The sequence below is a fragment of the Dendrobates tinctorius genome, unplaced genomic scaffold (assembly GCF_039654945.1).
Source record: "Dendrobates tinctorius isolate UK_male_01 unplaced genomic scaffold, ASM3965494v1 ptg000196l, whole genome shotgun sequence".
In the NCBI taxonomy this organism is placed as follows: domain Eukaryota; kingdom Metazoa; phylum Chordata; class Amphibia; order Anura; family Dendrobatidae; genus Dendrobates; species Dendrobates tinctorius.
In genome coordinates, this window is record NW_027361863.1 from 17,950,287 (window position 1) to 17,978,140 (window position 27,854).

Below are 27,854 nucleotides of genomic sequence, written 5' to 3' on the forward strand. Positions count from 1 at the left end.
TGAGAATAAAGATGATCCTTCTACAATGTGACAGCCCTTGAGATATTTGTAGACAGCTATTAAGTCTCCTCTCAGTCTTCTCTTCTGCAAGCTAAACATTCTCAAATCCTGCAACCTTTCCTCATAAGACAGGGTTTGCAGACCGGTCACCATTCTGGTTGCTCTTTTCTGAACTTGCTCCAGTTTGTTGATGTCTTTTTTAAAATGTGGCGCCTAAAACTGGACACAGTATTCCAGATGAGGTCTGACCAAAGAGGAGTAGAGGGCAATAATGACTTCACGTGATCTAGACTGTATGCTTCTGTTAATACATCCTAGAATTGCATTTGCCTTTTTTGCTGCTGCATCACACTGTTGACTCATATTCAGTCTGTGATCTATTAGTATACCCAAGTCTTTTTCACATGTGCTGTTGCTTAGCCCTATTCCTCCCATTCTGTATATGCTTTTTTCATTTTTATTGCCCAGATGTAGTACTTTGCATTTTTCTCTGTTAAAAACCATTCTGTTAGTTGCTGCCCACTTCTCCAGTTTATTTATATCTTTTTGAATCCTCTCTCTCTTCTCTAGTATTAGCTATCCTGTTATGATTGAGTCACCGTAGGAGGCAAAAATAGAAATGCTAGCTAAGTCCAGAAAACCAGAGAAGTTGGCAGCTATCGGATTGCCGACCCCTGAACCTATCAACACAACTAGCAGTAGCCGTGGGGGGCTGCTACGATGCCCTAGGCCCCTCGATCACAGCCGGAGGACTACATAGCCTAAAGACAGAAAGGGAAATCTAAACTGCCCCAGAGCAGACCCCAAAGCAAAAGGCAGCCCCCCACATATAATGACGGTGAAGCAAGAAGAAATAACAAAACACAGACAGAAAGATAGACTGAGCAAAGATGGGGCCCAAGCTAGCTTAGATAGGAAAGGACAGGAAGGCTGCTGTCTGCAATCCGTGAAAAACCCTATGAAAATAAGAGCCAACAAACTGACAGTAAAAAAGGCCCTGAAGACGCTAGGCTTCAAAAAAGGCTATGTCAGTACTCAGGATTATTCTGAAGACAGAGCAACAGGCAAAAGGAGATTCAGCTCACCCCAGCAGGGAATGGCAGAATCCAGAAAAGCAAGGAAAACAAAACACTAATGCAAAAAGGCAAAGCAGAAATCTTAGCTTTAGATGAGCAGGAATCAGACTGGTTTCCTAGAAGTCCACAGAGAAATCACCCGCAAGCCAGAAGGGCGTCGGCAGCCTTATATCCAGTCATTAACTCCACCCAGCCAGTCATCACCATCAGCCCCAGGTGTTTGACAATCAGGCTCACTACCTTTCTTCACCAGAAGAGGGAGTTCCTCGGGCCTCAGTAGTGAAGGGGAAAATGAACTCACAACATTATCCCTCCTAGCTTTGTGTCATCAGCAAATTTAATCAGTTTATCCTCAATTCCTTCATCTAAATCGTTGATAAAGATGTTGAACAATACAGGGCCCAGGACAGAGCCCTGTGGTACCCCACGTGAGACATTCTTCCAACTGGATGTGCAGCCATTTCCGACCACTCTTTGGGTCCGATCACTAAGCCAGTTATGAATCCACCTAACAGTTGCCTTGTCCATTCCATACTTAGTCATTTTTTCAATAAGGATTGTATGAGAGACTTTGTCAAATGCTTTGCTAAAGTCAAGATATACTATATCCACAGCATTTCCTTGATCCACCCAATCAGTGATTCCGTCATAGAAGAAAATTATGTTAGTCTGACATGACTTATTAGTTACAAACCCATGCTGACTCTGTTTAATCACCTCATTCTTATCCAGGTACTGACATACATGTTGTTTAATCATTTGTTCAAAGAACTTTCCTGGTATAGAAGTCAGACTCACCGGCCTATAGTTCCCTGGGTCCACCTTCTTCCCTTTTTGAAGATAGGGACCACATTTGCTCTTCTCCAAGTCTGCAAACCCCTATTAGGCTAGTTTCACACTAGCGTTACCAGGCGCAGCGCACGGCCGCCGCTAAGCTCCGCCCCCCGGTTGCGCCTCCTCGGTCAGCTCCTCCTCCGATCGCATGACGCTGCATGCGATCAGCATACACTATATTTAGCGTTGGGTACGATGGTCGTGCGCTGGTACACTTTTGCTGGCACATCCACCCTTTTGGCGCTGCGCCGAGCGCACAAAAATGCAACACAGTGCGTTTGGCGCACGTTGGTGCAGCGCCAAAAGGACGGATGGATGTGCAGGCAAAAGTGTACTAGCGCACGACCAGCGTACCCAACGCTAAATATAGGGTACGCTGATCACATGCAGCGTCACGTGATCATAGGAGGAGCTGGGCGCGGCCGGGGGTGGAGTTTAGCGGCGGCCGTGCGCTGCGCCTGGTAACGCTAGTGTGAAACTAGCCTTAAAATGTCAGGTTATGGTAAAAAAAAAAAAATCATACCTAGACGAATTATCACAAAACGTTTTGCATCTATAAAGTCATAATCTTTACAGTTTAAGTGAAAAATAAACTGATGGAAAAAGAAAAATAAAGAACTAAAATATGTGCAGGTTCATAGCATTAGAAAAGTGTCCGGCTGCCACACTGGGAGAAAATGAGCTTCATTCCTCTGTGGAGCCGCCGGCTTTCAGTTAGCTGGCGTGGCTACAGTCAACGCACGGCACACCTGTATAACTGAAAGCCGGCGGCTCCAAGCAGGAGTAACCCCTTCACCACCTTGGGCTTTTCCGTTTTCCGCTCCTCTTCTTCCCAGAGCTATAACTTTTTTATTTTCCCGTCAGTACGGCCAGGTGAGGGCTTGTTTTTTGCGGGACGAGTTGCACTTGTGAACGACACCGTTGGTTTTACCATATAACGAACTGGAAATCGGGAACTAAAATTCCAAGTGCTGTGAAATTGCAAGAAAAGTGCAGCAGTCCCCCAGTTTTACTCTATTGATTTTGTGTCTCGTTATGTTTTACCGATCGGATTAATTTTAGATTTCAATAGATCAAACTTGCATGAATGCGACGAGGCCAAATATGCGTATCATTTTAATTTCTTTATTTTATAGGGAGGGGTGGAATGCAAAATTTATATTTCGGGTTTTTATTTCCTGCATTTTATAGTAAAATAGTGCGGTATATTCTATATATAGTGTAAATTGCCATCTGCGCATCAGGACGGCTGAAAAAAAAGAATTACTTTTTTTTTTTTTTTTTTTAAAGCTTAAAAAAAAAAAATATATATATATAAAAAGCAATGAAAGTCTGAATCACCCCCCTTTGTCTTTTTTTTCAGTCCAAACTCCATAAAAAAACAATAAAAACTACAAAAAAGAGTTATGACTCTAGTGAAAAAAAGTGCCAAAAAAAAAAGCGAGTCCCCCCCCCCCCAGGGCTGCTGCTGCTGCACTGATTACTGGTGGCTGTATAATAACCTTTATAATGCACAGGTGCTGCAGTCACCTGACCTTTACCCTACATGTGACATCACGTGACCCTTGTGCCCCTCGCGCCACACGGTGACCGGTAGTAACCCTCCTCTCTTGACACGTCCAATCAGCGCCCGGCCACGCCCACTGTCACGCTACTACAAGACAGAGCCCCGCCCTCTGGTGACATTGGCAGTGTAATAACCACCTCCGGAGCCACGCCCCAAAAGCACTCCTCATGTCTGCACAGCCAATCAGCGCCGGAAGAGGCGGGAAGAGCAGCTAGTCTCCTCCTCTTTGGGCGTGGCTTATTAATAGGGGGCTGTTGCTCGGTCCAGTCACGGCCGGCGGGGAGCACGAAGATGGCGGCGGCCTCGGGGTCTTTGCTGCACGGGGCGGCCGAGGCGCTGGGGGCTTCGGAGGCCGCGCTGAGACTTATTCTTTCAATCCTAAGCGGTGAGGGGGCTGCAGAAGTTTACGGGTGGGTTAGATATCTAGAGTCCCTTGAAGGGTGACGCTGAGTGTCCCTGGTGGGGGGGGAGCAGTCACAGGTGTCTGTGATGGGGGACACAGGGAGGAGGACTGAGAATTATGGAGGCTCAGGAGGGACATGATTCCAGGGCTGGTGCCTCCATCATGTAGGGATCAGGCAGAAGGAAGGGGGATTACATGTGTGCACCTGCCGGACAGAGGCAGGAGGGCGAGAATAGCGGGGATCCCCCGGACAGAGGCAGGAGGGCGAGAAGAGCGGGGATCCCCCGGACAGAGGCAGGAGGGCGAGAAGAGCGGGGATCCCCCGGACAGAGGCAGGAGGGCGAGAACAGCGGGGATCCCCGGACAGAGGCAGGAGGGCAAGAAGAGCGGGCATCCCCCGGACAGAGGCAGGAGAGCAAGAAGAGCCGGGATCCCCCGGACAGAGGCAGGAGGGCAAGAAGAGCGGGCATCCCCCGGACAGAGGCAGGAGAGCAAGAAGAGCAGGGATCCCCCGGGCAGAGGCAGGAGAGCAAGAAGAGCGGGCATCCCCCGGACAGAGGCAGGAGAGCAAGAAGAGCAGGGATCCCCCGGGCAGAGGCAGGAGAGCAAGAAGAGCAGGGATCCCCCGGGCAGAGGCAGGAGGGCAAGAAGAGCGGGCATCCCCCGGGCAGAGGCAGGAGGGCAAGAAGAGCCGGGATCCCCCGGGAAGAGGCAGGAGAGCAAGAAGAGCCGGGATCCCCCGGGAAGAGGCAGGAGAGCAAGAAGAGCCGGGATCCCCCGGACAGAGGCAGGAGGGCGAGAAGAGCGGGCATCCCCCGGGCAGAGGCAGGAGGGCGAGAAGAGCGGGCATCCCCCGGGCAGAGGCAGGAGGGCGAGAAGAGCGGGCATCCCCCGGACAGAGGCAGGAGGGCGAGAAGAGCGGGCATCCCCCGGGCAGAGGCAGGAGGGCAAGAAGAGCCGGGATCCCCCGGACAGAGGCAGGAGGGCAAGAAGAGCGGGGATCCCCCGGACAGAGGCAGGAGGGCAAGAAGAGCAGGCATCCCCCGGACAGAGGCAGGAGAGCAAGAAGAGCAGGGATCCCCCGGGCAGAGGCAGGAGAGCAAGAAGAGCGGGCATCCCCCGGACAGAGGCAGGAGGGTAAGAAGAGCGGGCATCCCCCGGACAGAGGCAGGAGGGCAAGAAGAGCAGGCATCCCCCGGGCAGAGGCAGGAGGGCAAGAAGAGCGGGCATCCCCCGGGCAGAGGCAGGAGGGCAAGAAGAGCCGGGATCCCCCGGACAGAGGCAGGAGGGCAAGAAGAGCGGGGATCCCCCGGACAGAGGCAGGAGGGCAAGAAGAGCGGGCATCCCCCGGACAGAGGCAGGAGAGCAAGAAGAGCAGGGATCCCCCGGGCAGAGGCAGGAGAGCAAGAAGAGCGGGCATCCCCCGGACAGAGGCAGGAGGGCAAGAAGAGCGGGCATCCCCCGGACAGAGGCAGGAGAGCAAGAAGAGCAGGGATCCCCCGGGCAGAGGCAGGAGGGCAAGAAGAGCGGGCATCCCCCGGGCAGAGGCAGGAGGGCAAGAAGAGCCGGGATCCCCCGGGAAGAGGCAGGAGAGCAAGAAGAGCCGGGATCCCCCGGGAAGAGGCAGGAGAGCAAGAAGAGCCGGGATCCCCCGGACAGAGGCAGGAGGGCAAGAAGAGCGGGCATCCCCCGGACAGAGGCAGGAGAGCAAGAATAGCGGGGATCCCCCGGACAGAGGCAGGAGGGCAAGAAGAGCGGGCATCCCCCGGACAGAGGCAGGAGGGCAAGAAGAGCGGGGATCCCCCGGGCAGAGGCAGGAGAGCAAGAAGAGCAGGCATCCCCCGGACAGAGGCAGGAGGGCGAGAAGAGCCGGGATCCCCCGGACAGAGGCAGGAGGGCAAGAAGAGCGGGCATCCCCCGGACAGAGGCAGGAGGGCAAGAAGAGCCGGGATCCCCCGGACAGAGGCAGGAGGGCAAGAAGAGCGGCCATCCCCCGGGCAGAGGCAGGAGGGCGAGAAGAGCGGGCATCCCCCGGGCAGAGGCAGGAGGGCGAGAAGAGCGGGCATCCCCCGGACAGAGGCAGGAGGGCGAGAAGAGCGGGCATCCCCCGGGCAAAGGCAGGAGGGCATGAAGAGCGGGGATCCCCCGGGCAGAGGCAGGAGGGCGAGAAGAGCCGGGATCCCCCGGACAGAGACAGGAGGGCGAGAAGAGCGGGGATCCCCCGGACAGAGGCAGGAGGGCGAGAAGAGCGGGGATCCCCCGGGCAAAGGCAGGAGGGCATGAAGAGCGGGGATCCCCCGGGCAGAGGCAGGAGGGCGAGAAGAGCCGGGATCCCCCGGACAGAGGCAGGAGGGCGAGAAGAGCGGGGATCCCCCGGACAGAGGCAGGAGGGCGAGAAGAGCGGGGATCCCCCGGGCAGAGGCAGGAGGGCATGAAGAGCGGGGATCCCCCGGGCAGAGGCAGGAGGGCGAGAAGAGCCGGGATCTCCCGGACAGAGGCAGGAGGGCGAGAAGAGCGGGCATCCCCCGTCACCTCCTGACCACCCACTGTAATGACCGATGTGTGTCCATGTGTTACATCCATGGCTCAGCGTCTCTTGTTTGCACCTGTAGGGAGCACAGTCATGACCAGGGGCCACGCAGAAGGTCACCCCCGAGTACCGTCACGTCCTGACCGTCCAGCCTAATACTGTGCTGTGTCCAGTGTTACTGGTCTGCACTTGTAGGGTCCACGCAGAAGTGGCATCTCCTGGGCACCGCCACTTTCTGACCATCTTATGTAATACTCTGCTGTGTCCAGCGTTACTTGTCTGCACCTGTAGGGGGCAGAGTCGCATCTAGGGACCATGCAGAAGTGGCATCTGCTGGGCACCGCCACCTCACAACTGTCCAGTCCAATGCTCTGCTCTGTCCAGCTTTTCTTATCTGCACCTGTAGGGGGCAGAGTTGCATCCAGGGGCCACGTAGAAGGGGCATCTCCCGGGTACTGCCACCTCCTGCCCGTCCAGTCTAATATTCTGCTGTGTTCAGCCGTTACACTTTCATTTCTTCCTCTGTTCTCAGGTTACCCCTTGGCCTTATTCCAGAGATACTTCCTTTTTAAGAAGCAGCCGTCTCACATCCATCTGTTCAACACGGTGACCGGACTCTGCATCGCCTACTTTAATTTTGGTACGTCAGCATCACCGGGGGGAGAAGAAGAGGGGGGACGGGGGGTGAAGCAGATATTGGTCGTCTGCAGCTGCTGACTTAATGGGAAGTTTTAGGGTTTGGGGCGAATATAGTTAGAAGGGGCTGTCCACGCCGCATCTGTAAAGTCTGCGGTCATTGATGCGACTGCTGATTCGGCTGCTTGTGGTCATGTCCCGGCCAGACCCATCCGGCTTCTCTCACTTTACATTTCGTCCTGGACTACCCCTCTAATCATCATGTAATACAAGGTTCTGCTTGCTGTCAGTGAATGGAAATAGACTAAACCCAGAGGCTGAAACCGAGGTCAGAGCGAGAGTTTGGGCCACTGAGGATTTGTTACAGATGGATCCAATGAAGCTCAAACTTTCTTGTGTTTTTTTTTTTTTTTCTTTGTTTACTATTTTTGTTACATTGTATCAGTGCAGTTAACTGTGTCGGCCTGGAGTCAGCGCTGTGTAGATTACAAGGGATTGTGAGTGTAATGGAGACGATGAGGGTAATGCTCACTATGCCGAGAGATAGGACTAATGGGCTTATCTACTGAGGCGCGGGCACGGCGCCAGTCTGAGTGTCCTCTGGTAACACGGTAAATGACCCCTGAACCTTCGTGTAAGAAATCCGCTAACCAACCATTCCATAACTGGCGTCTGAATCATCTCGGCTTATCACTTTTGTTTGCGGGGGCTTTGCATTCCCTGTCCCTTAAATTGTCTAAAAGAAAAAAAAATAGCATACTATACCTCCATCATGATGTATTTTGCGTTAACAGGCACATTGCACATTGTCAAAATGTCTCCCAGCAGTTTACACCTGTCGGCTCTCCTCCGTATGAATGCAAATGAATTTGTTGCAGACTTTTTTCCTATATTTTTTGAGACGGCATATTCCCAAACTTCATCCTCGGGCTACGTTCCTGCAATGAGTTCTGGATTTTTTGCACCCATTTAGTAAAATGGGTCACTTGGATTTTTTTTTTTTTACAAAAGTGTGCAGCATAAAGAACTCGCCGTAGTAACTTGGCCTCATGTTGCAGAAAAAAAAAATCCTCAGCGGAAATAATTGCCCCGTGTGATGGTGTGATATGTTATGTTGATATCATTTTTTGTATATTCCTATTTTTAACAATTCCAGTTATTTTCATACTGTTTTTCTTATTACATTGTAAGCCTACAGCCTCACTGTATCTGTCTCTTGATGACCCCCTGTAGTGCATTAATCCCTAAGGCCCTTTGTTCTCCTCTGGGGGGCCTGGAAACCGCCTCAACTTGTTTGACTTTCCCTGGACAAGGAAGGGGTGCGGGGGAGAACAGGAGCTGGGCAAGTCAGTTCCGGAGTGGACAGGATCGTGTTCAGACAGCACTTCAGAGAGAGAAGGACCCCGTGACAACTATCCCACTGCTGACACCAGTTGTCACGGGGTCCTTCTCTGGTATCACACAATCAACAGAGCAAGCGAAGAGTGAACAATTCCAAGACCTTTATTCAGGCAAAGATATGAAAAGGTCCATATTCAGTCCACCACACAAAGGATAAGATAGTCCAGAATAAGAATGCAGTCCAGTAACAGGATAAAATGTCCAGGGAAACGAGATTCCAAAACTCTAGCACCAGAGGATAAAATGGGTCCTTCTCTCTCTGAAGTGCTGTCTGAACACGATCCTGTCCACTCCGGAACTGACTTGCCCAGCTCCTGTTCTCCCCCGCACCCCTTCCTTGTCCAGGGAAAGTCAAACAAGTTGAGGTGGTTTCCAGGCCCCCCAGAGGAGAGCAAAGGGCCATAGGGATTAATGCACTACAGGGAGTCATCAAGAGACAGACACAGTGAGGCTGTAGACTTACAATGTAATAAGAAAAACACTATGAAAATAACTGGAATTGTTAAAAATAGGAATATACAAAAAATGACATCCACATAACATATCACACCATCACAACCTGAGTTGCATTTTATATTTACAGTCAGTGGGATGCTGCAGGTTTTGATCATTTTCAATGCGCAAGGTGAAATCTGCTGCAAATTTGCATCAAAATTTCAACCAAATAGAAATGTTGCTGCTGATTTTCACGCAGATTCTTAGCAGAATCCACAGTTAAACTTTTGAAAGGTAAATTTCCAATGTTGGGAAAAAACCACAATGTTGTTCCGTAACCAGAAAAGTTAAATGAGACTTTTACAAAGCCTCTACACTTGGCAGATCTACTCTCCCTACTTATTGACTTGTGCTGCAGTCAGTTTGCAACATAGCAATTACTCCTGGGAATCACTATTTGCAATGCATGGGGTGGGGGATTCTAGAATTGAGCAAAAAGCATCACAGGATGCTGGTCCAGAAACCACATCTGTAGTCCAAATCCCTGCGACCCTCCTCCTGCCTGTGTCATGCCCGCCACCCCTTCTGATAAGACTTGGGTAGTGGCGCCATGCCGGAGTGATGTTGCGCCAGGTATGCCGCAGGTAGGAGATGGTTCCCCGTGTGTTTGTCCTGTGGATCAGAGTCCTGTGACGCTTTCTGCTGAGCTCTGGTGGATTCACACGTTGCGATTGTGACCCAGATTTTGTGGATTTCTTTGCACCTTTCACCTTCTGCATTACAAACGGGAAAGTCTGCAATGATAGAATTGACACGCTGCTTCTCAAAACCGCTGCAGCGGAGGCCGTGCGATAAGTGGCGGTCATCCACAAAACCGCAGGAAGGCGCCGACCGATTCTTGCAATCAAATGAAGCTCCTGATTACGTGGCCATCCTGTACCCCACCCCCCCATGTGAACTGTAGCCCTCATCAGGGGTACCTATCCCTAATCTAAGTGCAGACTCTGGACTGATACTGTATCAAACCCTCTGCACAGTTATAAGGTCTCCAGCCTCTAATGTCCTTTAGTGTTACTATTGGCTGACAGCAAGCAGGTATAGTGAGGAATTCAAACACCAGGTAATGAAGTTGTTAAATGTATCGTTGTGCAATTTTTGAACTTGGGAGCCCTTTTAAGAAGTGGTTGGTGCACTGTCCCTTTAAGGTGCGCTGCATCCCGCTGATGGCTTGAGGCTGATTACTCCGGGATTTTGCTTCAGTCGTAAGGCGATTATTCGCCCTCGTGGGGGATATGATTGATATCTGGGAGGCAGTGAAAGTCTGTGTGGGGAGCGGTGGGCGCACCCTGATCTGCTGGCAGCACCTAGATGCCTCGTGTCAGAACGAGACGTCTTATCTGGAGCCGCCCGTCACTGGCAAGTGTATACAGTGCGATCAGGAAAGGCGAAGGCGGACGTACGAGCCCGGGCCGTAGTCTGAGGCACATTCCTGGAGTTTATTTGGCCAAGGTCAGAGGGACGACCTCTGCTGCTCTTTAGAACGATGTTCACAACTGGCAGTTTCTATGTGTTATTGGGGTGATGTGAAACAAGCCCATAAAGTAATGTAAACCAATTCAGATGAATGAGACTTCTGCAACTAATCTCCACTTGTGAGTGGTGGACGGACGGCAAAAGTGTGGGCGGGGAGCGATCAGGAAGTTCTGGAGATCAACAGATCAATGTATTTACTCTGAACCAGTATATCTGGTTACTGTTAAACCCCACAGTAATAGTGAAGGTCATTTATAATTAACACCGACGAGGGTTTGGTTTTATCAGCTGTATAATGATACAAACCTGCTAGAAAAATTGTGATAAATAGTACTTGCCCCTATGTGCCAGAATATAACTACTATAATACTGCCCCCTATGTACAAGAATAGAACTACTATAATACTGCCCCTATGTACAAGAATATAACTACTATAATACTGCTCCTATGTACAAGAATATAACTACTATAATACTGCTCCTATGTACAAGAATATAACTACTATAATACTGCCCCGATGTACAAGAATATAACTACCATAATACTGCCCCCTATATACAAGAATATAACTACTATAATACTGCCCCTATGTACAAGAATATAACTACTATAATACTGCCCCTATGTACAAGAATATAACTACTATAATACTGCCCCTATGTACAAGAATATAACTACTATAATACTGGCCCCTATATACAAGAATATAACTACTATAATACTGCCCCCTATGTACAAGAATATAACTACTACAATACTGCCCCCTATGTACAAGAATATAACTACTATAATACTGCCCCCTATATACAAGAATATAACTACTATAATACTGCCCCGATGTACAAGAATATAACTACCATAATACTGCCCCCTATATACAAGAATATAACTACTATAATACTGCCCCTATGTACAAGAATATAACTACTATAATACTGCCCCCTATGTACAAGAATATAACTACTATAATACTGCCCCTATGTACAAGAATATAACTACTATAATACTGGCCCCTATATACAAGAATATAACTACTATAATACTGCCCCCTATGTACAAGAATATAACTACTACAATACTGCCCCCTATGTACAAGAATATAACTACTATAATACTGCCCCCTATGTACAAGAATATAACTACTATAATACTGCCCCCTATGTACAAGAATATAACTACTATAATACTGCCCCCTATGTACAAGAATATAACTGCTATAATACTGGCCCCTATATACAAGAATATAACTACTATAATACTGGCCCCTATGTACAGGAATATAACTACTATAATACTGCCCCTATGTACAAGAATATAACTACTATAATACTGCCCCCTATATACAAGAATATAACTACTATAATACTGCACCCTATATACAAGAATATAACTACTATAATATTGCCCCTATGTACAAGAATATAACTTCTATAATACTGCCCCTATGTACAAGAATATAACTACTATAATACTGCCCCTATGTACAAGAATATAACTACTATAATACTGCCCCTATGTACAAGAATATAACTACTATAATACTGCCCCTATATACAAGAATATAACTACTATAATACTGGCCCCTATATACAAGAATATAACTACTATAATACTGCCCCCTATGTACAAGAATATAACTGCTATAATACTGCCCCTATGACAGGCGTTCTTGAATACAGTGTGATGATATGTTCTTCTCTCCTCTTAGGTTCTCAGCTGTATCACTCGTTGTTATGTATTGTGCTGCATTTCCTCATCCTTCGCCTCATGGGGAGGACGGTTACTGCGGTGTTCACCAGTTTTTGCTTCCAAATGGTAAGTTTGAAGGGTCTTGTTGCGCCCCCTACAGTTAAGTTGGTGGCAGTGCTGTATATGGACCATCTGACGCTTCTTTGTGGACAGGGCTATCTATTATCTGGCTACTACTACACAGCCACAGATAACTATGACATCAAGTGGACGATGCCGCACTGCGTCCTTACCCTCAAACTGATTGGTAAGTGTTGTCATAGGAGCAGGAAGTATCTATTGTTCCCACTGATCTCGTGCCTTCCTACCTCTCTTTGCTTGGAGCAGCGAAACATAGAAACTACCATCAGTGCTACAGTTGTGGCGAAAAGTATTGACACCCCTGCAATTCTGTCAGATAATACTCAGTTTCTTCCTGAAAATGATTGCAAACACAAATTCTTTGGTATTATTATCTTCATTTAATTTGTCTTAAATGAAAAAACACAAAAAGAATTGTCCTAAAGCCAAAATGGATATAATTCCACACCAAACATAAAAAAGAGGGTGGACAAAAGTATTGGCACTGTTCGAAAAATCATGTGATGCTTCTCTAATTTGTGTAATTAACAGCACCTGTAACTTACCTGTGGCACCTAACAGGTGTTGGCAATAACTAAATCACACTTGCAGCCAGTTGACATGGATTAAAGTTGACTCAACCTCTGTCCTGTGTCCTTGTGTGTACCACATTGAGCATGGAGAAAAGAAAGAAGACCAAAGAACTGTCTGAGGACTTGAGAAACCAAATTGTGAGGAAGCATGAGCAATCTCAAGGCTACAAGTCCATCTCCAAAGACCTGAATGTTCCTGTGTCTACCGTGCGCAGTGTCATCAAGAAGTTTAAAGCCCATGGCACTGTGGCTAACCTCCCTAGATGTGGAGATTTCAACACAAGATTGTGCGGATGTTTGATAAAGAACCTCGACTAACATCCAAACAAGTTCAAGCTGCCCTGCAGTCCGAGGGTACAACAGTGTCAACCCGTACTATCCGTCGGCGTCTGAATGAAAAGGGACTGTATGGTAGGAGACCCAGGAAGACCCCACTTCTTTGCCAAAACTTACCTGAAAAAGCCTAAAACGTTTTGGAAAAATGTTCTCTGGTCAGATGAGACAAAAGTAGAGCTTTTTGGGCAAAGGCATCAACATAGAGTTTACAGGAGAAAAAAAAGAGGCATTCAAAGAAAAAAACACGGTCCCTACAGTCAAACATGGCGGAGGTTCCCTGATGTTTTGGGGTTGCTTTGCTGCCTCTGGCACTGGACTGCTTGACCGTGTGCATGGCATTATGAAGTCTGAAGACTACCAACAAATTTTGCAGCATAATGTAGGGCCCAGTGTGAGAAAGCTGGGTCTCCCTCAGATGTCATGGGTCTTCCAGCAGGACAATGACCCAAAACACACTTCAAAAAGCACTAGAAAATGGTTTGAGAGAAAGCACTGGAGACTTCTAAGGTGGCCAGCAATGAGTCCAGACCTGAATCCCATAGAACACCTGTGGAGAGATCTAAAAATGGCAGTTTGGAGAAGGCACCCTTCACATATCAGGGACCTGGAGCAGTTTGCCAAAGAAGAATGGTCTAAAATTCCAGCAGAGCATTGTAAGAAACTCATTGATGGTTACCGGAAGCGGTTGGCCGCAGTTATTTTGGCTAAAGGTTGTGCAACCAAGTATTAGGCTGAGGGTGCCAATACTTTTGTCTGGCCCATTTTTGGAGTTTTGTGTGAAATGATCAATGTTTTGCTTTTTGCTTCATTCTCTTTTGTGGTTTTTTTTCATTTAAGACAAATTAAATGAAGATAATAATACCAAAGAACTTGTGTTTGCAATCATTGTCAGGAAGCAACTGAGTATTATCTGAGAGAATTGCAGGGGTGTCAATACTTTTGGCCATAACTGTACATATCCGTCTTACCACAGCCAGTGCTTTACCTATCTTTTACTAGTACAGGAGAGCTGCACTCACAGTTCTGCTGGATTTTATAGGCTTTACTTCATCAGAATATTGTACACTATCTGGTGCAAATCAGTATTCTAGGCTGTGTGGTGATATTGCACAAGTGGAAAGTACAGGGGGGTTTAATATCTGAAGTTTGCAGAATAGTGAGTGCAGCTCTGGAGTATAATACAGGAGGTAACTCGGGATCAGTAATGTAATGTATGTACACAGTGACTGTACCAGCAGAATAGTGAGTGCAGCTCTGGGGTATAATACAGGATGTAACTCAGGATCAGTAATGTAATGTATGTACACAGTGACTGTACGAGCAGAATAGTGAGCGCAGCTCTGGGGTATAATACAGGATGTAACTCAGGATCAGTAATGTAATGTATGTACACATTGACTGCACCAGCAGAATAGTGAGTGCAGCTCTGGGGTATAATACAGGATGTAACTCAGGATCAGTAATGTAATGTATGTACACAGTGACTGCACCAGCAGAATAGTGAGTGCAGCTCTGGAGTATAATACAGGATGTAACTCAGGATCAGTAATGTAATATATGTACACAGTGACTGCACCAGCAGAATAGTGAGTGCAGCTCCGGGGTATAATACAGGATGTAACTCGGGATCAGTAATGTAATGTATGTACACCGTGACTGCACCAGCAGAATAGTGACTGCAGCTCTGGAGTATAATACAGGGTGTAACTGAGGATCAGTAATGTAATGTATGTACACAGTGACTGTACCAGCAGAATAGTGAGTGCAGCTCTGGGGTATAATACAGGATGTAACTCAGGATCAGTAATGTACAGTATATACACAGTGACTGTACCAGCAGAATAGTGAGTGCAGCTCTGGAGTATAATACAGGAGGTAACTCAGGATCAGTAATGTAATGTATGTACACAGTGACTGTACCAGCAGAATAGTGAGCGCAGCTCTGGAGTATAATACAGGATGTAACTCAGGATCAGTAATGTAATGTATGTACACAGTGACTGCACCAGCAGAATAGTGAGTGCAGCTCTGGGGTATAATACAGGATGTAACTCAGGATCAGTAATGTAATGTATGTACACAGTGACTGTACCAGCAGAATAGTGACTGCACCTCTGGCGTATAATACAGGATGTAACTCAGGATCAGTAATGTAATGTATGTACACAGTGACTGCATCAGCAGAATAGTGAGTGCAGCTCTGGAGTATAATACAGGAGGTAACTCAGGATCAGTAATGTAATGTACACAGTGACTGTACCAGCAGAATAGTGACTGCAGCTCTGGAGTATAATACAGGATGTAACTCAGGATCAGTAATGTAATGTACACAGTGACTGTACCAGCAGAATAGTGAGTGCAGCTCTGGGGTATAATACAGGATGTAACTCAGGATCAGTAATGTAATGTATGTACACAGTGACTGTACCAGCAGAATAGTGAGTGCAGCTCTGGAGTATAATACAGGATGTAACTCAGGATCAGTAATGTAATGTATACACACAGTGACTGCACCAGCAGAATAGTGAGTGCAGCTCTGGGGTATAATACAGGATGTAACTCAGGATCAGTAATGTAATGTATGTACACATTGACTGCACCAGCAGAATAGTGAGTGCAGCTCTGGGGTATAATACAGGATGTAACTCAGGATCAGTAATGTAATGTATGTACACAGTGACTGCACCAGCAGAATAGTGAGTGCAGCTCTGGAGTATAATACAGGATGTAACTCAGGATCAGTAATGTAATATATGTACACAGTGACTGCACCAGCAGAATAGTGAGTGCAGCTCCGGGGTATAATACAGGATGTAACTCGGGATCAGTAATGTAATGTATGTACACCGTGACTGCACCAGCAGAATAGTGACTGCAGCTCTGGAGTATAATACAGGGTGTAACTCAGGATCAGTAATGTAATGTATGTACACAGTGACTGTACCAGCAGAATAGTGAGTGCAGCTCTGGGGTATAATACAGGATGTAACTCAGGATCAGTAATGTACAGTATATACACAGTGACTGTACCAGCAGAATAGTGAGTGCAGCTCTGGAGTATAATACAGGAGGTAACTCAGGATCAGTAATGTAATGTATGTACACAGTGACTGTACCAGCAGAATAGTGAGCGCAGCTCTGGGGTATAATACAGGATGTAACTCAGGATCAGTAATGTAATGTATGTACACAGTGACTGCACCAGCAGAATAGTGAGTGCAGCTCTGGGGTATAATACAGGATGTAACTCAGGATCAGTAATGTAATGTATGTACACAGTGACTGTACCAGCAGAATAGTGACTGCAGCTCTGGAGTATAATACAGGATGTAACTCAGGATCAGTAATGTAATGTATGTACACAGTGACTGCATCAGCAGAATAGTGAGTGCAGCTCTGGAGTATAATACAGGAGGTAACTCAGGATCAGTAATGTAATGTACACAGTGACTGTACCAGCAGAATAGTGACTGCAGCTCTGGAGTATAATACAGGATGTAACTCAGGATCAGTAATGTAATGTACACAGTGACTGTACCAGCAGAATAGTGAGTGCAGCTCTGGGGTATAATACAGGATGTAACTCAGGATCAGTAATGTAATGTATGTACACAGTGACTGTACCAGCAGAATAGTGAGTGCAGCTCTGGAGTATAATACAGGATGTAACTCAGGATCAGTAATGTAATGTATACACACAGTGACTGTACCAGCAGAATAGTGAGCGCAGCGCTGGGGTATAATATAGGAGGTAAATCAGTGGTTGGGGGTCAGGGGATTGCAGCGGTTTTATGAAAACTGAATAATTACATTGGAACTTTATGTTCTTCCTGTTTTGGAATTCATCATGTTGTTAATATCTCTGCTTGCTGTCCTGGATTCCAACGTTCCTTCTTGCATCTAGCGGAATATCTGTACAGAGCTGATACTTCTCTGCAGAGGGTTTGCTACAATGTAGCGGGGGTGGATTTCGGGGGTACTGGTGAAGCCCTTTCATTGCTGGACGTGATTTCCGTCTTTCCTTATAAATAAAGATTCTATTTGTTGAAAGCAAGCAGAGATCTTGAAGATGGGAGGAAAGGACAAAACTCCCGTGTATTCTGCTTGTGATTTCCTGACAGCCGTCTTGCGCTCGCTGATCGTGTCTTTTCCTCTTGCAGGACTCGCTTTTGATTATTACGATGGAGGGAAAGCCAAGGTTTGTATGGAGTCTCCTGCGGATCGCCTGTCGCTCGGCCGGGCTTCACCTGTCATTTCCCTGAACCCTGAGGCTTGCTGCGATTAGTCAGCCCTCTGGATCTCCTCCTGTCGCTGTGCCAGGGTGTTGCCCGTCTCTGGTTACACCCGCGTCCTCTGGGCCCGGCTGTTGTAATCCTGTGTTTAGTCCTAGAAAACAGCGCATCAGTCAGGGGGGTTCATGAGTCGCCTGACTGTCATGGTTTTATTTAAAGCGGCGGCGTCTGCTTTATCGTTTGCGGTCCCTTTAAACGAGGCCGGGCACCACTCTGGCGCTGGCACTTTGGTGTTTTGGGGCCCTGGTCTTGTGCTCCACGTTACCTCTCCCTGCAGTACTTGTCCCCTTTACCCGAAGTGTTCCTTTATATCCCGTCCTCTTCTTGGCAGACATCGCTGTCCCCGGACCAGCAGCGCTGTGCAGTGATGGGAGTACCCACCTTACTGGAGGTCTGCGGCTTTTCCTATTATTACGGAGGGTTTTTAGTTGGACCTCAGTTTTCCATGTGCAGTTACCAGAAGTTGGTGACGGGCGAGCTGACCGATGTGGCGGGAGAGAGACCCAACAGGTGAGACGAGACCCGTACAGGAGACGGGGGTACTCCAGACTGGCGCCCTGAGTGTGACCGCCTTGTATCTCTGCCTCCACGCAGCATCCAGCCAGCGATGAAGCGCCTGTGCCTCGGCCTCTTCTTCCTCACCACGTACATGGTGTTCGGCCCCCACCTGCCTGACAGCTACTTCCTGACAGATGAGTATGCGGTAAGGCACGTCTCTGCCTGGCACCAGATGGCGGCACCTGTGATAAAATCTGCAATTAGGCAGCTCGCCATCCCTGTAAATGTGGATGTTTAATAATCAGCACCCTATCTGTGCCGATCGTTAACCCTTTCCTGTCCATTAACCATCTCATAAATGCATCTAAAAAAATATTTTTTTTTTTAGCAAACCATCTTGATTAGAAATCTACCGTTTTGTGTCCGCAGCTCCAGTGCAGACTTATGTGTTTCTATGGATAGAAGTTACATATAAGTGTAGTATGATCACCTCCACGTCAGCAGCAGGGTCAGACTACACAGGGTTTGTTTGCAGCCTGTAGGTAAAGAAACAAAAAAACAACACGGGGCTGTGTACCCAAAACGGTTACATTTTATTTATTTATTTTATTAGAACGATTTGCAAAGATTTTTTTTTTTAATGGCACTTGAGTAATTAAAAAAATAAAATAAAAAAAAAATAGTTTTTGAAGCCCACATAGCGTTAACCAGTCCTTTCTTCTTGCTTTATTGCTATTTTTCTTTTCCTCTTGTAGAACCAACCGTTCTGGTACCGCTGCGTGTACATGACCATCTGGGGCAAAATTATGCTGTATAAGTACGTCACCTGCTGGCTTGTAACGGTAAGTGCAGGTCTGATGATGACGTTGGAGGGGCTGGTCCAGTATCGTCTTCTGCGTCTCATGGGGTCTGTTCCCCTTCTCCCCACAGGAGGGCGTCTGCATCCTTTCTGGTCTTGGATATAATGGCAAGGATGAAACCGGTCAACCGCTGTGGAACGCCTGTGCCAATATGAAAGTCTGGCAGTTCGAGACCACGCCGCTATTCACAGGAACCATTGCCAGCTTCAATATTAATACCAATGACTGGGCAGCAAGGTGAGAATCTCCCATGTATGAGGGATGTTCTAAACAAATAAATTATTTATTGATCTTGAGTTACATCCTGTATTATTCTCCAGAGCTGCACTCACTATTCTGCTGGTGCAGTCACTGTGTACATACATTACTGATCCTGAGTTACATCCTGTATTATACTCCAGAGCTGCACTCACTATTCTGCTGGTGCAGTCACTGTGTACATACATTACTGATCCTGAGTTACATCCTGTATTATACTCCAGAGCTGCACTCACTATTCTGCTGGTGCAGTCACTGTGTACATACATTACATTACTGATCCTGAGTTACATCCTGTATTATACTCCAGAGCTGCACTCACTATTCTGCTGGTGCAGTCACTGTGTACATACATTACATTAATGATCCTGAGTTACATCCAGTATTATACTCCAGAGCTGCACTCACTATTCTGCTGGAGCAGTCACTGTGTACATACATTACATTACTGATCCTGAGTTACATCCAGTATTATACTCCAGAGCTGCACTCACTATTCTGCTGGTGCAGTCACTGTGTACATACATTACATTACTGATCCTGAGTTATATCCTGTATTATACTCCAGAGCTGCACTCACTATTCTGCTGGGGCAGTCACTGTGTACATACATTACATTACTGATCCTGAGTTACATCCTGTATTATACTCCAGAGCTGCACTCACTATTCTGCTGGTGGAGTCACTGTGTACATACATTACATTACTGATCCTGAGTTACATCCTGTATTATACTCCAGAGCTGCACTCACTATTCTGCTGGTGCAGTCACTGTGTACATACATTACATTACTGATCCTGAGTTACATCCAGTATTCTACTCCAGAGCTGCACTCACTATTCTGCTGGTGCAGTCACTGTGTACATACATTACATTACTGATCCTGAGTTATATCCTGTATTATACTCCAGAGCTGCACTCACTATTCTGCTGGTGCAGTCACTGTGTACATACATTACATTACTAATCCTGAGTTACATCCTGTATTATACCCCAGAGCTGCACTCACTATTCTGCTGGTGCAGTCACTGTGTACATACATTACATTACTAATCCTGAGTTAGATCCTGTATTATACCCCAGAGCTGCACTCACTATTCTGCTGGTGCAATCACTGTGTACATACATTACTGATCCTGAGTTACATCCTGTATTATACCCCAGAGCTGCACTCACTATTCTGCTGTGTGATGTCAGGTTTCTGAAGATTTTTGAATCATGAGCGCAGCTCTGGAGGGTAATAATGTACATAACTCGGAATCATTACAGCATGGCAGTTTTTTCTAATCCTCCTCTGCATCTGATGAATTTTGCTGCTGTTTTGTCGCTTTGTTGTCGCTGCGATCTTCGTGCTGTTAACTCCTTGTTCTCCTTTGCTCAGATACATTTTTAAGCGTCTCCGTTTTCTCGGTAACAAGGCCGTGTCTCAGGGAGCCACCCTCTTCTTCCTGGCCGTATGGCATGGTCTGCACTCCGGATACCTCGTCTGCTTCTCGCTGGAGTTCCTGATAGTCATAGTGGAGAAACAGGTCAGGTGCCCGGGGCTGTGGGTGGAGCAGTGGGTACGGAGCGCAGGCAGGCGACGCTCTCTGTATGTGACCGGTGGTTATGGTGCAGTGTATGGATGTGACGTTTCCCCTCTCTGCAGGTGATGGAGCTGGTGAATGACAGTCCGGTGCTCCGTCAGATCTGCTCCGTGCCTCTGCTGCGCCCTCCTCTGTATTTGGTGCAGCAGTTCTTCCACTGGCTCTTTATGGGATACCCGCTGGTGCCGTTCTGCCTTTTCACCTGGGACAAGTGGCTCAAGGTACGTGATAAATGCGCCGGCCCCCTCGCACAGTATGGGGTTAAACCTGGATGGGAGTAGACAGGCAGCGACGGAGCTTCGCACACCACCCAGCAGGTCCAGATGTCGTCTGAAGGCCTCCGCCGCCATCATTATTGTAGATCCCTTTTATGTTGGGGCTTCTGTTACCCCTAAAACTGTTCATGAGACTCCTCCAAACCAGCGAGTGCCGGATCCTGACACCCAGAACATCTCGTACCCCCCATTGTAGACACCCTCCCCTCCCTTTACTAAATGCCTGTGTTCCCCATGAGTATGAGCCGTCGTCCTCCTTCACGGTGATTCTCGATGACCACATTCTACAGATACCAAATAGCCTTGGGTGTTAACCCCTTCCCCTCGCCATGATGTAATAGTAGGTCACAGGGAGGGCGCGGGAGCATGATGAAAAACAAAGTATTAAAAACCCATTGTATATAATCACGTTTGATATCGATGTGACTGTAAAGTCCGATATGAAAAATTTATCACATAAGGTAAATTCACAGAAGGAGGGAAAATAAAACCTTAATATTTTGTGACGACTCAACTTTTTTTTTTTTTTTTTTTAAATGTAAAGACAAAGTGAGCAGAAGCAGTCTGTACTCCAACATGGTGGCAATAAAACTACAGATTGCCCCACAAAAGACAAGCCCCTCGCTGTGTGGATGTAAAAATGTTGGGAGACTTAAATGATTTGCTTTTTGACAGCATTTTCAATTTATTTATTTATTTTTTTTTACACTGCATTCTGTATTTTTTATTTTTTTTAACCTCTAAAAGCGGCACGTTTGGCATCGTCGGTATTGTAACGCCATCTCGCCATTTCTACTGTACAATGAATGCCGTCAGAACTGCATCTCATTATTTTCAGAGCACTGGGAATACTTTTCTTTTTTTTTTTTTTTTTTTAAATCGGTTTTCAGTGCGTAAATTGGCAGCTTGAACGTTGTCATTGAAAAGTACAACCAAAAATAAACCATCCCTCCTCCATGTGTCACTGGAAAAATAAGGCTATGTGCACACGTTGCGGATTCTGCTGCATTTCCGCAGCGGTTTTGGCCCTGCGGAAACGCAGCAGTTCCGCTGACATGGCACAGTACCATATAACCCTATGGCTTTTCAAAACCGCTGTGCTGACGGTGCGTTTTTTTCCGCGCGGTTTTGCTGAGGTTTACAAACCGCAGCATGTCAATTGTTTGGACGGTTTCCGCAGCGGTTTCACACCTTTAACATAGTAGAGGTGTGAAACCGCAGGGCAAACCCGCAGGAAAACCGCAGGTCACTTTACCTGCGGTTTTACCTGCGGATCTGCGTGGAAAAACCCGCAGCTGAATCAGAACGTTTGCACATAGACTCACAATAAGTGATGGCTCTTGGAAGTGGTTAATACCTTTATTATATATGACGAGCTGGCGTGCGCCCCTCTCCTGCGCTGTGGCGGGCTGGCGCGCGCCCTCTTCTGCGCTGTGGCGGGCTGGCGCGCGCCCTCTCCTGCGCTGTGGCGGGCTGGCGCGCGCCCTCTCCTGCGCTGTGGCGGGCTGGCGCGCGCCCTCTCCTGCGCTGTGGCGGGCTGGCGCGCGCCCTCTCCTGCGCTGTGGCGGGCTGGCGCGCGCCCTCTCCTGCGCTGTGGCGGGCTGGCGCGCGCCCTCTCCTGCGCTGTGACGAGCTGGCGCGCGCCCCTCTCCTGCGCTGTGGCGAGCCGCACACCCAGTCAGCAAATGAGAATGTTTCCGGTCACTGACAGTAAGCAGAGATACTAAAGATGGCGAGGATGTGAAAAGCTGCGTACTGATCTACTTTCTCCGTCTCTCCGCAGGTGTACATGTCGGTCTATTTTATAGGCCACTTATTCTTCTTATTGCTGCTGTTTGCACTGCCTTACTTACGGAAAGTCCTGGTGCAAAGAAAGGACAAGTTGCAGAAGTCCCACTGACAGCGCCTGACGGTGAGCGCCCGACGGTCAGCGCCCAGGAGCCTGCGCTCGCTTCTTTCCATCCGCTTTCTTTTAGGTTTCCTCAGGGCTCGTGCTGCTGCTCTGGGTGCAAATCCAGATCACTCCTGACAATCATTGCACCTACCGGCCCCTTGCATCCATCCCACTATGCACCATGCACCCCCTGCCCACTAATGCTCGGTGCACGTGCCGTCATGCCTCTGTGTCGAGACTACCGGTAATGTCTGACAGTTGCCACCCACCGGATATAAATATCTGAAAACTACAATTATTCCAGCTCTCACTGGTGCTTGCGGGTTTAGATGTACGCTCTATGGCCACTCTATTAGAGACCCCCTATAGTGGAGGGTTGGCCGCCACAAGCGCAATTAGTCATCACAAAGAAAACCTTTGCGGGGGGGGGGGGGGGGGGGTAATTGTCCATCCAAAGGTATCAGAAGTGTCAGGCTATGTGCACACGCTGCGGTTCCGCAGACATGGTACTTTACCATGTTAGCCTATGGGTTTTCAAAACGGCAGTGCTCACGCTGCGTCTTTTTCCGCGCGGTTTTGCTACGGTTTTTTTTCTGCAGCATGTCAATTATTTCTGCGGATTCTGCTGCGGTTTCACACCTTTAACATAGTAGAGGTGTGAAACCGCAGGCCAAACCGCAGCAAAACCGCAGGTCACTTTACCTGCGGTTCCGCGGGAAAAAACCTGCAGGTGAATCTGCAGTGTGTGCACATAGCCTCAGGGAGAGCTAAGAAAACCTTCCCCCCCCTACACAACTGTTGACATCTGACCTGGAGAGGTCGCCAATTTCAGACCCTCTCATCAGCACAGGGCAACAGAAAATTGTGTTCATTGGACCGTGCAGTGTTCTCCCTCTGATTAGCGATACATCCCTTGCTCTCTGGAGTCACCTGTTCTTATTACACAATATTGGCGCTGGACGTTGCCGTCTATTAAAGGGAATCTGTCACCCCTTTTTTGAGATATCATATAATGATATTCAATTGTGTGTCACATAAGGATTCTCTTAGTACATTTGCTTCCCCCTGACCCTGCACCTTTCATGCATAAATACCTTTTTTATATTGGTTCAGATGTATATAAACTGCCGCTGGGCGGGGCTTATTCACCTGCTCCCCCCGCCCTCCCTGTCTTGCTCTACACAAGAAGAAATGCGCAGAACAAGACAGGGAGGGGGGGAGCAGAATCAGAAGCATCCGTCACATCCTCCTCCGACCCCTTTCTTCAAGACTATGGTTCACATTCTCTTCTGAACCTTTCATCCCTAGGCTTTGTAAACCTCCTCTGTCCCCTTTCATCACAACGATTCCTCACATCCTCTAACCCCAGAATCATCCTTCACATCCTCCTCTAATCCCAGAATCATCCTTCACATCCTCCTCTAATCCCAGAATCATCCTTCACATCCTCCTCTAATCCCAGAATCATCCTTCACATCCTCCTCTAATCCCAGAATCATCCTTCACATCCTCCTCTAATCCCAGAATCATCCTTCACATCCTCCTCTAATCCCAGAATCATCCTTCACATCCTCCTCTAATCCCAGAATCCTCCTTCACATCCTCCTCTAATCCCAGAATCATCCTTCACATCCTCCTCTAATCCCAGAATCATCCTTCACATCCTCCTCTAATCCCAGAATCATCCGTCACATCCTCCTCTAATCCCAGAATCCTCCTTCACATCCTCCTCTAATCCCAGAATCCTCCTTCACATCCTCCTCTAATCCCAGAATCCTCCTTCACATCCTCCTCTAATCCCAGAATCCTCCTTCACATCCTCCTCTAATCCCAGAATCATCCTTCACATCCTCCTGTAATCCCAGAATCCTCCGTCACATCCTCCTCTAACCCCAGAATCCTCCTTCACATCCTCCTCTAACCCCAGAATCCTCCTTCACATCCTCCTCTAACCCCAGAATCCTCCTTCACATCCTCCTCTAACCCCAGAATCCTCCTTCACATCCTCCTCTAACCCCAGAATCCTCCTTCACATCCTCCTCTAACCCCAGAATCCTCCTTCCCATCCTCCTCTAACCCCAGAATCCTCCTTCCCATCCTCCTCTAACCCCAGAATCCTCCTTCGCATCCTCCTCTAACCCCAGAATCCTCCTTCGCATCCTCCTCTAACCCCAGAATCCTCCTTCGCATCCTCCTCTAACCCCAGAATCCTCCTTCGCATCCTCCTCTAACCCCAGAATCCTCCTTCGCATCCTCCTCTAACCCCAGAATCCTCCTTCGCATCCTCCTCTAACCCCAGAATCCTCCTTCGCATCCTCCTCTAACCCCAGAATCCTCCTTCGCATCCTCCTCTAACCCCAGAATCCTCCTTCGCATCCTCCTCTAACCCCAGAATCCTCCTTCGCATCCTCCTCTAACCCCAGAATCCTCCTTCGCATCCTCCTCTAACCCCAGAATCCTCCTTCGCATCCTCCTCTAACCCCAGAATCCTCCTTCGCATCCTCCTCTAACCCCAGAATCCTCCTTCGCATCCTCCTCTAACCCCAGAATCCTCCTTCGCATCCTCCTCTAACCCCAGAATCCTCCTTCGCATCCTCCTCTAATCCCAGAATCCTCCTTCGCATCCTCCTCTAATCCCAGAATCCTCCTTCGCATCCTCCTCTAATCCCAGAATCCTCCTTCGCATCCTCCTCTAATCCCAGAATCCTCCTTCGCATCCTCCTCTAATCCCAGAATCCTCCTTCGCATCCTCCTCTAATCCCAGAATCCTCCTTCGCATCCTCCTCTAATCCCAGAATCCTCCTTCGCATCCTCCTCTAACACCAGAATCCTCCTTCCCATCCTCCTCTAACCCCAGAATCCTCCTTCCCATCCTCCTCTAACCCCAGAATCCTCCTTCACATCCTCCTCTAACCCCAGAATCCTCCTTCACATCCTCCTCTAACCCCAGAATCCTCCTTCACATCCTCCTCTAACCCCAGAATCATCCTTCACATCCTCCTCTAACCCCAGAATCTTCCTTCACATCCTCCTCTAATCCCAGAATCCTCCTTCACATCCTCCTCTAATCCCTTTCATCAGGACGATTCTTCATACTCGTCAGACCCCTTTTCTCAGAACGATGTGGATTTTCTTAGGTTTTTCGTGGGGCCACATGTCTAACGTCCTCTCGGGGATGTTCCACCCGTGGAAGGGCCGGTGTCTCTAATAAGTGACCACTCAGTACATACGAGCGGTATGCTACATCCAGATCGCTTCACCCATCTTTCCCAGAAACTGAGCGGAGATGTTTTTCTTAGAGCGTTTTTTTTATTTTCTGAGTGCATGAAATATCTGACTTGCCTCCTTGCTTCCTGTCTCTGCAGATTGTATGTTGCTCCTCGTGGCGACGGTTAGCACACCTCCACCTTCCACGCTGGTCCCATCTGTACAGCGGACACCACACTGCCAGGAAGGACACAATTGCTGATATATTTTTTTTTTTTCTAACTACAAACTGGTTGCCGGCGCCAATAATCCTACAGAAATGTAGGACCCCCCTCACCCAAATGTTATTTTATAGACTTTTCTACTACTTGGGGAGGGGGGGGGTATTTTTGGACTTTCTATTACTTGAACTTTTTAGTTTTGCTGGAGACTTTCACCGACTTTTCTCCTTCTGCCGACACCCGCCCGCTGGGTCACGTCACAGGGCAGCTAACGACGGATGCCGATGGTAAAATTGCACTGGATTATGGCGGTCCAGGGACGCTGGATACAACGGCTTACAAGAAAAATGCTGGGGGTGACGGTGGGGAAAGGGGACTATTCATGGGGGAAGGGGTTATAAAAGTACAACAGAGACTGGCCAGAAAGCATGATGCCAAACGTGGCCGATCAGAGCAAAAAAAAAAAAAAGTGCACTTGGATTGGCTTTTGATATCGTGATCATAACGGGGGGTGGGGGGTAAAGAAGGGGGGGTCCGGTCATGTCCTGCCTTTTTAAGAGATGCAATAAAGCACTCTGCCAAGTCAACATGTCTGTGCCATGTATTCATTGCCATGCCCCCAAAGTGTCAGGTCGGACCAGTTTCCATCCCAATCCATCCTCCGTGAGCTCAGCTCATTAGCAGTACAAACACTCTCATTTTTAACCCCTTCCTGGAGCAGGTGCGCCGCCATGGAGTGGACTTGGAAGATCTGTCGTCAGAGACGGGAGCTCGGCTCCGATCGCTTCTTTTTTAATAATTTATTATGTTTCTATAGCGCCATCATCGCCGTCCCCTGTAACAATGCATCTCGCATGGAAGTGATCTGAGGTATCTCAGGAACAGTTTCTATTTCGGTGCCATACAGTAAAATGTTTAAAAAAAAAAAAAAAAAAATCATCCCTCCTTTATTATTTATCTTATTTACAAACGCAAGCATAATTTGTATTGCAATATCTGCAAAAGTCCGATCTGTTAAAATATGATGGTATCGGGGGGGTTCAAACCCCTCTAATCACATCTTCACCCAAAAATACATTGTTTTAATCTCTTCCTATACTGTATGTACCCCAAAATGGTAGTAATAAAAATGTCAGTTCACCACGCAAAAATTTTTTTTTTTTTTTTAAAAAAAAGCTCAATTATAACTCAATTGACAGGTGAAAAAAGTCAGGTCTCGGAAAATGGTGACGCAAATCTTAATTTTTTTTTTATTTGAGGACTTAATATTTTAACTTTAAAATAAAAACGAAAAATCTGTACAAGTGGAGTATCTCTAATTGAACTGACTTGGGAAATTATGGAACCAACTTTTACCATACAGTGCTCCCCCGTAACAGTAGAACCTCCAAAAAATGGCAAAATTGGTAAAACAAAAAAATATTTCACCCCACTAGAGGGCGCTCACTGAATGCACATCTATTATTGAGCTTCATTGGAGATGTAGAAGAGGGAGTGCCCTCTAGTGGTGACTGCTGGCTGCTCGAATATTATGTTGGGCCCGGAATTTGAAGCTCTTTAGCAGGAAAATGGAAGTCCTGCCCAGTATATCGGCAACTCATTTTTAAC

The 27,854-nt window shown here is 47.6% G+C and overlaps 1 protein-coding gene across 1 annotated transcript; it reads left to right on the forward strand.

The window, feature by feature from the left end:
* Nucleotides 1–3,666: 3,666 nt before the first annotated feature.
* On the forward strand, nt 3,667–26,833 carry LPCAT3 (lysophosphatidylcholine acyltransferase 3). The gene is made up of 13 exons (XM_073552989.1): nt 3,667–3,862; nt 6,943–7,050; nt 12,125–12,231; nt 12,319–12,412; nt 17,315–17,352; nt 17,778–17,956; nt 18,041–18,149; nt 18,700–18,786; nt 18,875–19,041; nt 20,445–20,592; nt 20,712–20,870; nt 22,708–22,836; nt 26,184–26,833. The coding sequence occupies exons 1-12, from the start codon at nt 3,769–3,771 to the stop codon at nt 22,822–22,824; spliced, it is 1,407 nt and encodes a 468-aa protein (XP_073409090.1). The 5' UTR covers nt 3,667–3,768; the 3' UTR covers nt 22,825–22,836; nt 26,184–26,833.
* The last annotated feature ends 1,021 nt before the right edge of the window (nt 26,834–27,854 follow it).